The following is a 14,979-nucleotide window of genomic DNA, read 5'->3' on the forward strand; positions in this document are numbered from 1 at the left end:
TCTGGAGGATGAACTAAAATGCACACATTGCTAAGCCGCCATCTTGGCCCCTCCTCAGTCTTGCTTTTCACCAATGTCTTCTTGTGTTCATGGTGGCTGTTGAGTAGTCTCAGCTCAGTGTTATGTGTTTTCCCTTGCATGTAGTGAGTTGCTCTTCTCTTGCTGCTTTCAGGACTTTCTGGTGCTCTTCAACATTTAACAATCTAATTAATATGTTTTTTGGAATATGCCTATTTGGATTTTTTCTATTTAGATTTCCTTGGGCTCCTTTGATTTTCCTATTTATGCCTTTTATAATAGTTGGGAAGTTTTCCCCATTAACTCTTTTTTTAAATTTTAAATAGCTTATTTTGAGAAACTTGTAGACTCAGGAGTTTGTAAAATTAGTACAGAGATGTCCTGTGTACCCTTCCTCTAGCTTTCCCAAATGGTAGGTTCTTTTTTGTTGTTAAGATTAAAATATTTTTTATTGGCTGTTTCCTAATTTTTTACACTATTTGGTATACACATTTTTACAAGCTGGGTTGAATATTCATGTACTTTGTTTCTTTTCATAAGCATTTAAGCGAGTTCCCGTATTGATAATTTTTTTAAACCATTTGATTGGTTTAGCTGTAGGCATTCTGTAGTGTAAATTTGCTAAACTAAGTGTTATTTATATTTTGAATATTAAGTTTGTATTCAATGTTTTTCCTTCAACAAAAGAGGAATTTGGTAGGTTTTAACTTGGAAGGGGCTGTCAATATTATGGGATAGAGAGATGGAACTAGTTAATATTTTGGAGAGGGTAGCCCCTCTGGGTTTCAGGACTTATCTGGCCTAGGAACCCATCTGGATGTTGTAGATTTCTGGAAAGTCATCATAGTGCACAGAAACTTTGTTGAATCTCAGATAAAGCCCTAGGTGTTCTTTAAGATTGGCAGGGTGGTTTTGGTTGGGGGTTGGCAAACCATGATAAATAGCAATATCTAGCTGAAGCTTGCATAAGGATACTCTCCAAAGTAGCCTATGGACTCTATTTGAATTCTCTCAGCCACTGATACCTTATTTTGTTATAATTCTTTTCCCCTCTTTGGTCAGGATGGCATTGTTGATCCCACAATGCAAGGGCCAGGCTCATATCTGGGAGTCATGCCACACTGCCAGGGAGACTCTCATTCCAGGATGTCATATCCCATGTAGTTGGGAGGGCAATGATTTTCCTTGCAGAGTTGGGCTTAGAGAGGGAAAGGCCACATCTGAGCACAAAAGTGGTCCTCTGGAACTAACTCTCAGGTAAAACTATAGGTAGTATTAGGTTCTCTGGTTCATAAATAGGCTTCACAAGAGTAATCCTCAAGATTAAGGGCTTGGCCTATTGACTTGGGAGTCCATAATGTTTGAGACAGTATCAGGGGTTCCCCTGGTGATAAAGTTTAATAGTCCCATATCTTTTCTCCCATTCCTCAAAGGACGTTGCCAATACTTTTTAGTTATCTGCTCAACATACTCTGGGATATATGCAGGCATTACCTTAAGCTACACAGAATTATATGCCCTCATTCTTATTCTAGGCTCCCTGTGTTTGGGTTGTTTAATTGATCTATCCAGACTGGCTGAGTTAGATTATGTGCTACAGAAAATTTAGGTTTTGGACAAAATAAACCTCTCTTCCTTTGGTCTCATAGAGTAGGTAAAGTTCTAAACTACAGACAATATCCTCCTTACCCCTATATTCTGATTTACTTTAGTCCTGACCCAATTGGCTTTGTTCTTATCTCTAATTGAAGCCTGAACTCTTTTTCAATTTCTTGTACAGTTGTTCTATGTAGCAATGCTGACTTTCAAACCTGCAAAACTTCTACTCTGAGCCTTAGGTGACACACAGGTACCCAAAGTTCCAGGTAAGAAAGTAACCTTCCTAGCCCTTTACTCTTCTCTTCTTCGGGACTACAGTGATTCTTAAATTTGCATTCTTTGTTTTGTCAATCATTTCCCTGAAATCCCATTCCATTTTTTCCATCTTTCTTGCCATTCTTTTGTGTGCTCGAGTTCAATTGTCCTGTCTTCTCCTCATTTATTCTTTCTTCCACCTCCTCAAATTTGCTGCTGTGTACTTCTAGTATGTTTTTAATTTGGGCTACAGTATCTTTCATCTCTGTGAAAACTGCTATGTTTTTAAGTTTGTTTTTTTTTTTTTTGCATGGGCAGGCACCGGGAATCGAACCTGGGTCTCTGGCATGGCAGGTGAGAACTCTGCCTACTGAGCCACCATGACCCACCTGAAATCTACTATTTTTTCTCTTTATTCTTTCAAATTCTTTTTTATGTTCCTCCAGTGTCTTCTTGATATCCCTTATGTTGTTATGAGTATTCTTGATTAGTTATTCCAAATTCTGTGTTCTCTCCAGTGTTTTAATTTGGTCATTTTGTTGGGACATATCTCCCTGAACCTTCACATGCATTGTGATTTTACATTGTATTCAGGGCATTTGATTATCTTGATAACATTATTTTGCAAGTTGGTTTCCTTCACTGTCTAAAGTTTTGCATTTGCTTAGGTTTGCATAAAAAATTCCCCTTTGCAGTTGGTTTATCAGTAATTCCCTGCCAAACCAAGGCACAGATCTCATAGAGGGGATACAGTTCTACTTGCAACTTCACAATAGATGGTGCTCTTGTACCACCTCTTCCACTCAGGCCTGCCTCCCTAAAACAGTGATGACTGGCTGAGCAAGATGGAGACCCAGTGTAATTCCAGCCAGGGTCACTGATTTTGTTGTATGCTGAGAGCTGCCAACCCTGGGACTGGGTGTTGAGCAGTATGCACCTTAGTGGAGACTCCACTATGGACCTGATGGGTCTGGTGGCCCCAGAATCCTGCTTGGGATGACCTTGGGCTGTGGGGCTGGATATTTTAGGCTGCCCTGGCTTAAAACGAATGTGGAAATGCCTGGTGGCTGGTCCTAGCATGTAGCAGGTGGCTGGTCCTGCCATGCAGTGGGGTGGCTGATCCTGGTGGGGTGTCTGTTTGCGGCACCTGGTGGATTGGCTGGTTATGGCAGGCAGGTGGGTATTTCCAGGTTCCCTATGGAGCTGCATGGGAAGATCTCTAAAGCTAGCTGTGGGAGCAAACTGGAGTGGAGGGATCATCCACTCCTTTGGATCCACACTTCCCTACATGCTGCCATTTACCTCTGGTGAGGTCACACCTGAGCTCACTCACACTATACTCTCTGTCTCAATTTCTTTACTTTAGTCATCTAGGATCTCTCTATATAATATAGAAGAACTTCTCTGGTCACCCATACCCTGGAACTGCAGTCCCGGTCTTTTTTTTTCTGTCCCTTCTCTCATTATTCCATGGAGCAGGAGTGAACTCAGCCTATCCTATTACGTCATGTTGATCTCTTTTACCATATCTTCCCTCAATTTGCTGATGTGACTTTTAATGTTTGAACATCTTTAATTACTTGTTTCAACTTCTGTATCTCATTTGAAGTGTTAGTTGTTTCCTTTGACTGGGTCATATCTTCATTTTTCCTAGTATGACTCATAATTTTTTGCTGGTGTCTAGGCATCTGATTCCTTTGATTAGTTTATTCTGGAGGTCATGTTTACTCTCTTACCTAGGGTTTTCTTGTTGGTTGGCTTTGTTCACTATCTCTTCTTTGACATTTAGTTCAACATATTCTAGACCTCTAGTATAGCTTCTGTTTAACTGATCAGAATTTTTTAGCTCTTGTTTTTCTGGTTCTTGTCCTGCTTATATGGAACCTTTTTTTTTTTAATTTTGATGAGGACCTCCCCATATGATCAACCCCGATTCATTTTCCCAGACAAGACAGGGCCAAGTCTCAGGAAGTGGGTGTAATCAGTATGTTTCCCTGAGGATGAGACCCAGCAGGTTATCAGACTTTAATGTGAAGGCTCTTGACCCTGTGCTTTTCCTATCCTGTCCAGCAGGTGGTGCTTTGTCAGTCCACAGATCCTTATTGGTGTAAAGTGATATGATGCCTTTAATTTTCAGCAGACCCTATCCCTGCAAGGGATGTGGTTGAGACAGAGGCTGAGGTAGAAGGCAGGCTGAAGCTGTGTTTCCCAGACCCAGAGGTCTGAATTCTCTGAATGAGAGCTTCCACTGAGCTGGGCACTATCCTTTATTTTCTTGGGGAAGACACACCCTTTAGGGAATTGTCTCCTTCACTGGACTAGTTGCTTTGTCTCTCAGACATATCTTAGCTCTGCCCTTGCCTGGGTCAGTGCTGAAAATTGAAAATACCTGAGGCTTTCTTGAATGAGCTACTTAGAATAGTTAAAAAAATAAATAAAAGAAATCCCTTTTTAGAGCCAGTCCCCAGGCCCCAAGGTTCACCAGTCAACAGCCAGAGTTGGTACCTGGCTCTATGTGCGCCTTTTCTTGGGGCACAGCCTTTTTCCAATATTTTGAGCTCAGCCTAAACCAAAAGGCTCCATTTTTATTTTCCATCAGCCCCAGTTCTTCTCTGCTGGGAGAGACCTCAGGGTTCCTTTCCTGCATTTTCTTGGTTTATCTGTGCTTGGAGCTTGAATTCAGCAATCTAAATTTGCTAATTAAAACTGCACTTGGAGTATGATTAAACAGCCTTCCCCCCTCCTACTAAGGACTGCATCTTTTTTCCATGGGGGAACGTCTCCAACACAGCCTGCCATGCCAGTGAGGGAAGGGCACCAGACTTTGCAGTTTGGGGGCTTTACTTACAGTTCTGCACTGTGATCTTGACCCTTCCACCTATTTCAGACTGGTGTACAATGTGTGTCTGGTCTCGGATTTCCCCCAAACAGTTGTTCCAGACAGTTCCTGGCTATGTACTAGCTACTCTAGAGGACTAATTAAGTTACACACCTCCATATACTGCCATCTTGTCTGCCTCCTATATTTTGGGGCACCATGGTTAAGTGCAGAAATACTTATGATTGTTATTTCTTCTTGGTGGATTGTCCTTTTTATTAATATATAGTGTCCTTCTTTATCTCTTATCACAGTTTTACATTTAAAATCTATTTTGTCTGATATTGGTATAGCTATCCCAGCTGTTTTTTTAAATTACAGTTTGCATGGAATATCTTTTTCCAAACTTTCACTTTCAACCTGTTTGGCCTTTGGGTCTAAGGTGAGAGTCTCTAGTATATACTTGGATCATACTTTTAAAATCCATTCTGGTGATATATGTCTTTTGATTGGGGAGTTAAGCATTAACATTCAATGTTATTACTGTAAAGGCAGTACTTACTTCAACCATTTTATCCTTTGGTTTTTATATGTCATTTCTTTTTTTTGTACCTTTTTATCCTTTTAGTTACCTTTACTAATAATTTTCATTTCTGCATTGTATTCTAAGCCTCACTCTCTTGACTTTTCTTTCAGCTTGAAGAACTTTTAGTATTTCTTGTAGGACAGTTCTCTTGTTGACAATTTCTCTGCTCCTGTATATCTGTGAGTGTTTTAAACTCTTCCTAATTTTGAAGGATAATTCTGCTGGATAAAGACTTCTCTTTCAGTACCTTAAACATACACCACTGCCTTCTTCCCTGCATGGTTTCTGATGAAAAATTGGCACTTAAGTCTTATTGTGGTTCCCTTGTATATGATGAATCATTTTTCTCTTGCTGCTTTCACAATTCTTTCTTTATCTTTGGCATTTGACATTCTGATTAGTATGTGTCTCAGAGTAGGTCTATTAGGATGTATTCTGTTTGGAGTACATTATGCTTCTTGGACACGTATATTCATGTTTTTCATAAGAGTTGGAAATTTTTCAGCCATTATTTCCTCAAATATTCTTTCTGCCACTTTTCCCTTCCCAGGCACCCATGATGCATATCATTTGTGTGCTTTGTGCTATCATTGAAATCCTTAAGATCCTGCTTTATATTTTCCATTCTTTTTCTCAATTTCTTCTTCTATCTGTAAGTTTTTTATTATTCTTTTAGTTCACTGATTCTTTCTTATGCCTGTTCAAATATGCTCTTGTATACCCCTAGGGTATTTAAAATGTTTTCTATTGTGCCCTTCATTCCTACAATTTCTGTTATGTTTCTTTTTGCTCACCCAGTGTCTTCTTAATATCTTTTATTTCTTTAGCCATATTTTCCTTATCTCCTCAAATTGATTTAGAAGATTTGTTTGAACATCTTTGATTAGTTGTTCCAAATTCTGTGTCTCCTTTCAAGTTTTAACTTGTTCCTTTGGGTCATATTTTCCTATTTCTTAGTATGCCTTGTAATTTTTCCTGTTGTCTAGATGTTTCAATTTGCTAAAGCTGCCAGAATGCAATATGGCAGAAGTGGGTTGTCTTTTACAACGGGAATTTATTAAGTTACACTTTACAGTCCTTAGGTCATGATAATGTCCAACTTCAGGCATCGATAGGATGATACCTGGAAGAAAGGCTGCCAGCAACTGGGACATCTCTGTCACAAGGGAAGGCACATGGCTGGTGTCTGCTGGTCTTTCACTACTAGGTTCTGTTGCTTTCTGCTTCTGGTTCCAATGGCTTCCACTGTATGTCCTCTCTTAGCTCCTCTGGGGCATTTCTCTCTAAGCTCTCTCAGCTTTTTCTGTCCTTTATTTTCTCATAAAGGACTCCAGTAAAAGGCTTAAGACCCACTTTGAATTTTCTTGGTCACACCTCAGTTGAAATAACCTAGCCAAAAGGACCCACCAACCACAGGTTTGCACCCACAGAAATGGATTAAAAGAACATGGCCTTTTCTAGGGTACATAATAACTTCAAACAGCACACTAGGCATCTGATTGTCTTGATGAGCTTACTCTGAAGGTCAGTTTCTCTCTCTTGCCTAGAGTTTCATTGTTGATTGACTTTATGTTAAGGCTCTTCATTGACACTTGGTTCAACTTGTTCTAGACCTTTGGAGTGACCCATGCTTAACTGATCAGACTTTTCCAGCTCTTTTTTATCTGGTTCTTGCCAGAATATGCGGTTCAATTTTTAAGCTTACACTATTTGTGCAATTGTTTCACAACCAGGAGAAAGATTCTTTTCTTCTGTTCCCTCTGCAGGAATCTTGATCTGGTCTGTTTGTTTTTGTTTTACCTGTATAGGTTTCTTTTTTTTTTTTTAATTCCTTTCATTGTCTCTAGCTGCTTTTGCTTGGAGGGCAAATTGAGAGAGGAGGTTTACCCTGAAGGGACTTTCCCAAGTCAGTATTTCCCAGCCAAAACAGGGCCAGGGACCCATGAAGAGGGTGCAGACTGGCTCCAAAGCTCCTGGGGAGAGGGTCAGGAAATGTGCCAGAAGCCTTTGTTATGGTTCCCCAAAGCTGTGCTTTCCTGGCCTGCCCAGCAGATGGCACTTCTGAGCAAACTCTTCCTCCCAGCCCTAAAGAGGCACTGTTCTTTAAACTTCTGTTGTCTCTGCCTTGCCTTTGCCTGTGGTGGGTTGAAACAGTAGCTTAGAACTGGGACCCAGCAATTGGAATTCGGTAATCAAAAGCCATGATCAGTGATTAGCCATGCACCCACCACTGTTCTTAGGGAAGAGGATTTAAAAAAAAATAATTTCCAAGTATACCTTAACAAGTAGTTATAGAACAGATTTGAAACTATGGTATGGGTTACAGTTTCATGATTTTTCATTTTTTCTTCTAGCTGCTCCAAGACACTGGAGACCAAAAGAAATATCAATATAATGATTCATCAGTCATACTTATTTGTTAAATCCTATCTTCTCTGTTATACCCCTCCTTCTCTTATTTTCTTTTTTGCAAAAAATAACATATATATAAAAAGCAGTAAATTTCAAGGACATTGCAACAAGTAGTTATAGAATAGATTTCAGAGTTTGGTATGGGTTACAAGTTCACATTTTTAGGTTTTTATTTCTAGTTGTTGTAAGATACTAGAGTTTAAAAGAAATATTAATATAATAATTTAGCAATCATACTTATTTGTTAAATCCTACCTTCTTTGTATAATTCCACCATCACCTTTGATCTTTCTCCAACTCTTTAGAGATGTTCAGGCCATGCCCATTCTAACTTTGTCATGTTGGAAAGGGCTGTCAATAACATGGGATAGGGCAATGGAACTAGTTGATATTCTGAAGAGCCCTGCCTGGGAAGAGGATTTTTATGTCCTCTTCTGACAGCAGCAGCTAGCCAGGGTTTGGATCCCAATGTAGCCTGCCAAGTGAATGAGGAATTGGTGCCAGCATTCACCATGCAGATAGAGTTACTCACATTTCTTTACTGTGGTTTATCAGCCTCTTCTTCCTGCTCTTCCCTGGATGCTATACAATTTTCTTCTGTCCTCCAGAGGCCAAAGAAGAGTGGTTTCAGACAGTTTCTGCCTGTTTACTAACTGCTTTGGAGGAAAGAGAGAGTTCTACAGCTCCCTACTCTGCCATTTTCCCTGGTCTCACATTGGGTGATTTTTGAAGACAGTGACCATTTTTCTTCATTTCTATATCTCTAATGCCTGACAAATAAAAGATACATATTCACTGGTGAATAAGTGAGTAGAAAAAGAGACTAACTGTAATTAGAAAATGCTCTTTAGTTCACCCTTTAAGAAAGAAAGTCATCCCTGGGCTTGTGTCAGGAGTAGAGAGGGTCCTTGTCCAAGACAAGTAAACTTTCTTTCTTTGTTATACTTTCTGTTTTAAAGGGATGTGACATGAGTTAAGAACTACATGTTTGAAAATTGAATTTACTTTCTTAAGAAATAAAATATCTTGGTGGTGAATGCCCAGGCCTCATGTAGAAAGGTCTTCTCACTGACTCCAGCTCTCTGGCTGCTTTCCAGCCTTGCTCCACTCAGGTTCTCAGGAGGTTAGGCCATTCCTCAGCTTATTTACAACAGGGACACAGGTTTTCCATGTGGAACATGGCACTTCAAGTCACCAAATTGCCCTAATGCTCTGAGAAGTGGTGGGTACAACTGAAGCCAATCTCTTTGGCCTAGTTTGGGGTTGCTAATCTACTATGTAAATCTCCAGAAATCTTAACAGACAGAATAATTTCCCTTAAAGCATTTTAATTAAAAATCATTGGTTATACTTTATCTTCCTTCCCAATCAGAAGCCAGAAACAAACAGGTGCTTCAACTGGTTTCATAGTTGGGTGTTTTTTTTTTTTTTGGGTTTAAGGAGTGGCCCATATTACTTAATCCTGTCCTTGGAGCCTGCTCTGTCTCTACATTCTCCTCTTCCTGTAGGAAAGTACTCATAGAAGCAGTTTTGACCAGTCCCAATTGCAAATACATTGGGGACATACTGACCTAACATGGGCATGATGGAACCAACCAGCTAGAAGCTCCGTTTTTGAAAATCTAATAAAAGATTGGTGTACCTCTCAAGTCTACTTGTTCCATCATAGAGAAAATGATATTGAAACCCCAAAGCAAGAAATACCTTCCCTGATCATTTGGAAAATAGAATAGGGATAGCTTGTTAGGCCAGGAAATAGGGTACTGGCATCTCTCAGTAGGAAGTACACATAATCCTTACGAGGTATCTTATGATTCCATTCATATTTGGTCACCAATTTGATAAAGGAGGGAAAAATATAAGGGAAAGGGGGAGAATAAGAAAGAATGAAGGAAAGAAATATAAATTGGCTTGTACAGAAAAAGGAGAAAGAAAGAAAACCGAAAATAACTTTCATATGTTGCTAGAGAAGCAATTATATTTTTCATAGATCATCACTGAGAAACAATTTCTCTTTCTTCCTTATTCCTCAGAAGGTATAGTACCCAAGATCATATGTGATTGAATAAAATAATGGACATCCAATGCTGAAATAATATAGTACAAAAACCCTACTTCCTTGATAATTTCTTCTAATTTTAGAAAAGACATGGTAGGGCACATCTGCAGTGATTTTACAGAATTAGGAGATTAACTTACCCTTTTTCTTGTTTTTAACTGGGCCTATTAAAAAAAAGAAAATAAAAATTCAGTCACTGGCAATTCACAGAAAATGCTTATTCTATAAGACAGTCATTAGGAGGAACCCCCAAGGCACCGTAAATTTGAGGAAGCCCCACAATGAAGGGTCGGGTTTACAGGCTCAGCCTTCAGCATGAGGAGTGGGTAGAGATGAAATGCTAGAAATGTAGAACTCAACAATCTTAGGATGGCATTCCATTAATTCTGCGAGTCCTGAGATTGAAGAGTCATGTGTTCAGGTGAGGAACTGTGCTGTTTTGAATGATATATGTACCCTAGAAATGCCATGTTTTAATCCCAATCCCACTTTGTAAAGGCAGCGATTTTTTCTAATCCCTATCCAGTATTGAATGTTTGAAACTAATTAGATCATCTCCCTAGAGATGTGATTTAATCAAGAGTGGTTGTTAAACTGAATTAGCTGGAGGTGTGTCTCCACTCATTTGGGTGGGTCTTGATTAGTTTCTGGAGTCCCATAAAAGAGGAAACGTTTTGGGGCAAGAAAGATTCAGAGAGAGCAGAGCAGAATGACATAGCCATGAGAAGCAGAGTCCACTAGCAACATTTGGAGATAAAGAAGGAAAATGCCTCCCGGGGAGCTTCATAAAACAGGAAGCCAGGAGAAGAAGCTAGCAGATGACACCATGTTCACCATGTGCCCTTCCAGATGAGAGAGCAACCTTGACCATGTTCACTATGTGCCTTTCCAGATAAGGGAGAAACTCTGACTGCATTCGCCATGTGTGCCCTTCCACTTGAGAGAGAAACCCTGAACTTCATCGGTCTTCTTGAATCAAGGAATCTTCCCCTGGATGCCTTTGATGGGACATTTCTATAGACTTGCTTTAATTGGGACATTTTCTTGGCCTTAGAGCTGTAAACCAGCCACTTATTAAATTCCCCTTTTTAAAAGCCATTCCATTTCTGGTATACTGCATTCTGGCAGCTAGCAAACTAGAACAGGAACTGATATGAAGTCTCATGGCATCAAAGCTGGAGGGAAAAATTGTTTTTGTGGAAGGAGAAGAGCAGCGGAAGTTTAATTTTTAGTTGCTTCCTTATCATGATTTAATTTTTTAGTCATTCAAACAGTGCAACCATAATACATTCAGGTTGGAGCCACATGCATTCCCATTGTAATTTAGAATAAGTTAATGGATGCTTTAAAAAGAAGTGTCAACAGTTTCATTGATGGTGAAATCACAAGCATTTTCTTGGGAATTGCTCTTAAGGTAAACAATTCTAATTAACTGAGGGCATTCAGAAAGCCCAAGGATTTCCTAAGATAGGGGTCAACCACTTCCCAGACATATACAGATTAGGAGTTTCTCAAGACAGTCATTTTTTCCCTGGGACTCAATTCTTTTCATTCTGTAGGGGGATTTGTCTTTCTTTAGATACAGGTATTTAAAATCTGTTTCAAACTCCAATAAAGATACAATTGTACAACATTAAACCACTGTCAGTGCCCTCAGGACCTTAAAAAATAGACCATTTATAGATTATTTTGTAGTTTGTAAACCATGTTTGCATCTATTATCTCATTTGATCCTTGCAACAACCTGACATTTATAAGAGAAGGCGCTATCAGAGGTCAGTGAAGTCTCCAACCTGAAGCGCAGCTAGGGTGGCCACCAGAGCTTGCATAGGCCTCTGGAAAAATCAATGTCTGGGTAGGTTTCCCTGGCAAGGTGATTTTATATGCAACAGTAGTATTATTGACATGCAGGGAATGTTTTAAGTTGGGTTTAGCATCCTGCTGCACTTAAGGACATGAATCTCCATTCTTTTATTCTCCTTTCCCCATTCCTTTGTACTTCTCTCAGGCTTTTGCCTTTTTTCTTTGCTATCCATGCTTTATGTTTGTTAATAACATTGAGGGTTCTTGAGAACATGCATGGAAGTTCTGGCAGGGAAGTATACCTACACAGATATAACTAAGAGGCAGCAACTCAGCGTGAGAAGGGCTTCCTCCTTGAATAAGAAAGTTGTTTGGGGAAGTTTTTACACAGAAAAGACCCAGCCCCATCAGTCAGCCCAACACCGTGAATATAATTAACAGCACTGAAATATATATCTGAACGTGATTAAAAGGGGAAATGCTAGATTGTATATATGGTAACAGAATACAAATTTTAAAAAAACCCACGGAAGTACACCACACAAACAGTGAAACCTAAACTAGACCATGGACAATTTATAATAGTATAGTTCTATTACTGGTAATCTATAGTTACCAGTATAGTTCTAAAAATGTGCTATCATCAATTGTAAGAAATGTTCCACACCAATGTAAGGTGTTAATAATAGGGTGGTATATGGGAATTCTGTATTTTATGCATAATTGTGCTATAAACCTACAACTTCTCCAACAAAGAAAAAAAGTTAGCATTTTACATCAGACTTCAAAGCAGAATTTGGGGAAATCAAGACTAACACCAATCCTTACTGAGTATGCCTAAAGGCAGTAACACAGTAACAAATGAAACATTAAAAAATGAACCCTCAAAGAACTTATAATTGGATAGGAAGATACTAAAGAGGGGAGGACTTCAGGAATTATGCTTGCTTGTTGAAGAGAAAAAAAAAACTTTCTGAAAGAAGCTTGATCCAAATCCACAAATGAAATGGGAAAGAGGATTTTTTAATGTTTTTAAACTTCTATCATTATTACACTGGAAACATCTGCTCATTATACATGCACACATATGTATATATATGCATGCAAGTATATGCACATACATTTTTACTTATATGAAAGAGAGGACTATAAAGGAAAAAAATAAGTTATTAAACTACATACAAATAACCACTATTAACATTTTTATGCACATACAGAAATTTTCTGTGCACATAAATATGTAAATATAGGCTCAAATTTAAAATGTTGTTTGATAACTTCTTTGTATGTCAATAGCAACATTTCTATGTTACCATTTTTAATATAGATGTAGCAACATTTAATTAATCATCTCTCATGGAAATTTAGGTTATTTCCAATTTTTTACTGTTATAAACACATAGTTAATGTTTTAACATCTATACATCTTCAAACACATGTTCAAAAATTTTCATAGGCTCAGTCATTAGAAATGGTATTGCTGGCTCAAAGGCTGTAAGTAAAAGGCTTTCCTTGAATGCAGTTAAACCTAACAATCTTCCTTTACAGTTACTGCCTTCAGTGTCATGCTTAGTTAGGCCCTCTTTAATTGTAATATCACATAGGGAGCTCTTTATATTTTTTCTAGGTTCTTTTATGGTTTCATTTTTTTATATTTAAATCTATAATTCATTTGGTATAGGTTTCAGCATATAGTATAAGGTAGGGAGCTAACTAAATAACTTAATTGATTTCTTCCAAAAAGGCCATGCCATGAAGAGTGCTAAGGGCAGCAGGGGTTCAAATTTTTTTCTTCCACTTCACCTTGTGTCAAAGAAGGGCTCTCAAAAGAGTATTTTCCTTAGAAAAAATTAAGGGTACAGAATGTAAACAAAATTGTCCTTAGATTGTTTCAAGATATTTTCCATAAATGCTAATGTGAACATCATCTTACCAGCATAGGACTGAATAAGTCTCATGAGCTTCAACATGGACCACTAGGCCTTAGCTCTATATTCACCATGCCTACTGCTTTTGCTTGAGGCTGCAGTGTAGCTTCTCAGCTTCTAGAGAGAAAATTTCGGGCAGCTTGAGCTATTTTATTCTAGAAATGAGCATCCTGACCCAGAGCAAAAGCAGTTACCCCTGCTGAGTTCTATACTCTTTGGTATGTATTCATTTATTTTCTCTTTATGCTTTGGAACCATCTTCATACCGGTTCAGAGTACTACTGCTACTACATGTATGTTTCTATGGTAACAAGATACATTTCTGTATCATTTCAATTCCCTCTATTTATAACCATCATGCTTTCTGCAAGCAAAAATCACAAATGCATCAGAGTGAGACAAACAACCATGTAGTTCTGGAGACTGCTTTGATAGCAGTAAAATTGAGATCTGACATGTTTTGATCTATGGGGGCAGTGGTTTGCCTATCTGACATTAAGAACACAGGGTCTTGTAAGAGAGTTAGACCATGGAGGTCAGCAGCAGGCCTAGCCAGATTCTAGTCCAGACTGAACCACAAACTGATCATCGGATAAGTAACTCCTTCTGATTCATCATCTGCTAAGAAAGAACATTTCTTGCTTTGTCTCTATTCCTTTCTATTTAAGGCCTAGGATTCTGATGAGGGTCAATGACATAATCAAAGTAAATATTTACTGAAAATATATGATGGGGCTAATTGCTTTGTGTATGTCATTTAGGCCTTATAACAATCCAGACAAGTACTTAATAAGCATCTGTATGTTATTTTACAGATGAGGTGATGAAATAAATTAGTCCAAGGTTACACAGCCAGTAGATATTTTAAGGTAAGCTGAAACTTCAGAAAGATCCATGTTATTCTAGGAATGTTTTGAAAATGTAAGAAGAGATTTATAAAATACCTACCAGTTTAAAAGCAACATTGAACTGCATGTATTCTTCCTGTACCCCTCTCCATAAGTCTCCTGCCTCTGTATCTTTCTTCATGCCATTCCCTCTGCCCGCAATGCCTTTCTACAAGCACCCACTTCTCTTAAAGCCTATTCATTCTTTACAACTCAACTCACTCATCAATTTCACTGTGTTCGCATAATACACTATTACACTTATCAAATTCTAATATACTGATTATGTGATTGTCTCACCTATTAGACTGTTAACTCCTTGAGGGGAAGTACTATGTCTTATTCATCTCTGTATCTCCAGCACCTAAAGCATCTTTTTTTATAGTAGGTGCTCAGTAGAGTGTTCTTGAACGAATAAATGAATGACTGAAGGGAGTGGTAAAGCTGGGGTATGAACCAATATTTTCCTGATGCCAAGCTCATTGTACCTTCTACTGAATCACAGACATGCTAAGAATACCAATAATAATAATAGTCTTAAAAACTGTCCATTTGCACAGTGCCTGCCATGAAAAAAAATTGTCCATTTGTAAAATGGGTATTGTATTTGGTTT

At 38.5% G+C, this 14,979-nt stretch overlaps 1 protein-coding gene across 1 annotated transcript in view; it reads right to left on the reverse strand.

Moving 5' to 3' along the window:
* The window catches only part of EDA (ectodysplasin A), an 80,804-nt gene extending 67,284 nt beyond the window's left edge, over positions 1-13,520 (reverse strand). Inside the window, exons 1-2 of the mRNA XM_077146999.1 lie at positions 13,484-13,520; positions 9,888-9,911 (exon numbers count right to left, since the gene is read on the reverse strand). Coding sequence (XP_077003114.1) covers positions 9,888-9,911; positions 13,484-13,520 — 61 coding nt within the window. The remainder of the gene's footprint in view (positions 1-9,887; positions 9,912-13,483) is intronic.
* Between the last annotated feature and the right edge of the window lie 1,459 nt (positions 13,521-14,979).

Source organism: Tamandua tetradactyla, chromosome X (assembly GCF_023851605.1).
Source record: "Tamandua tetradactyla isolate mTamTet1 chromosome X, mTamTet1.pri, whole genome shotgun sequence".
Lineage (NCBI taxonomy): Eukaryota > Metazoa > Chordata > Mammalia > Pilosa > Myrmecophagidae > Tamandua > Tamandua tetradactyla.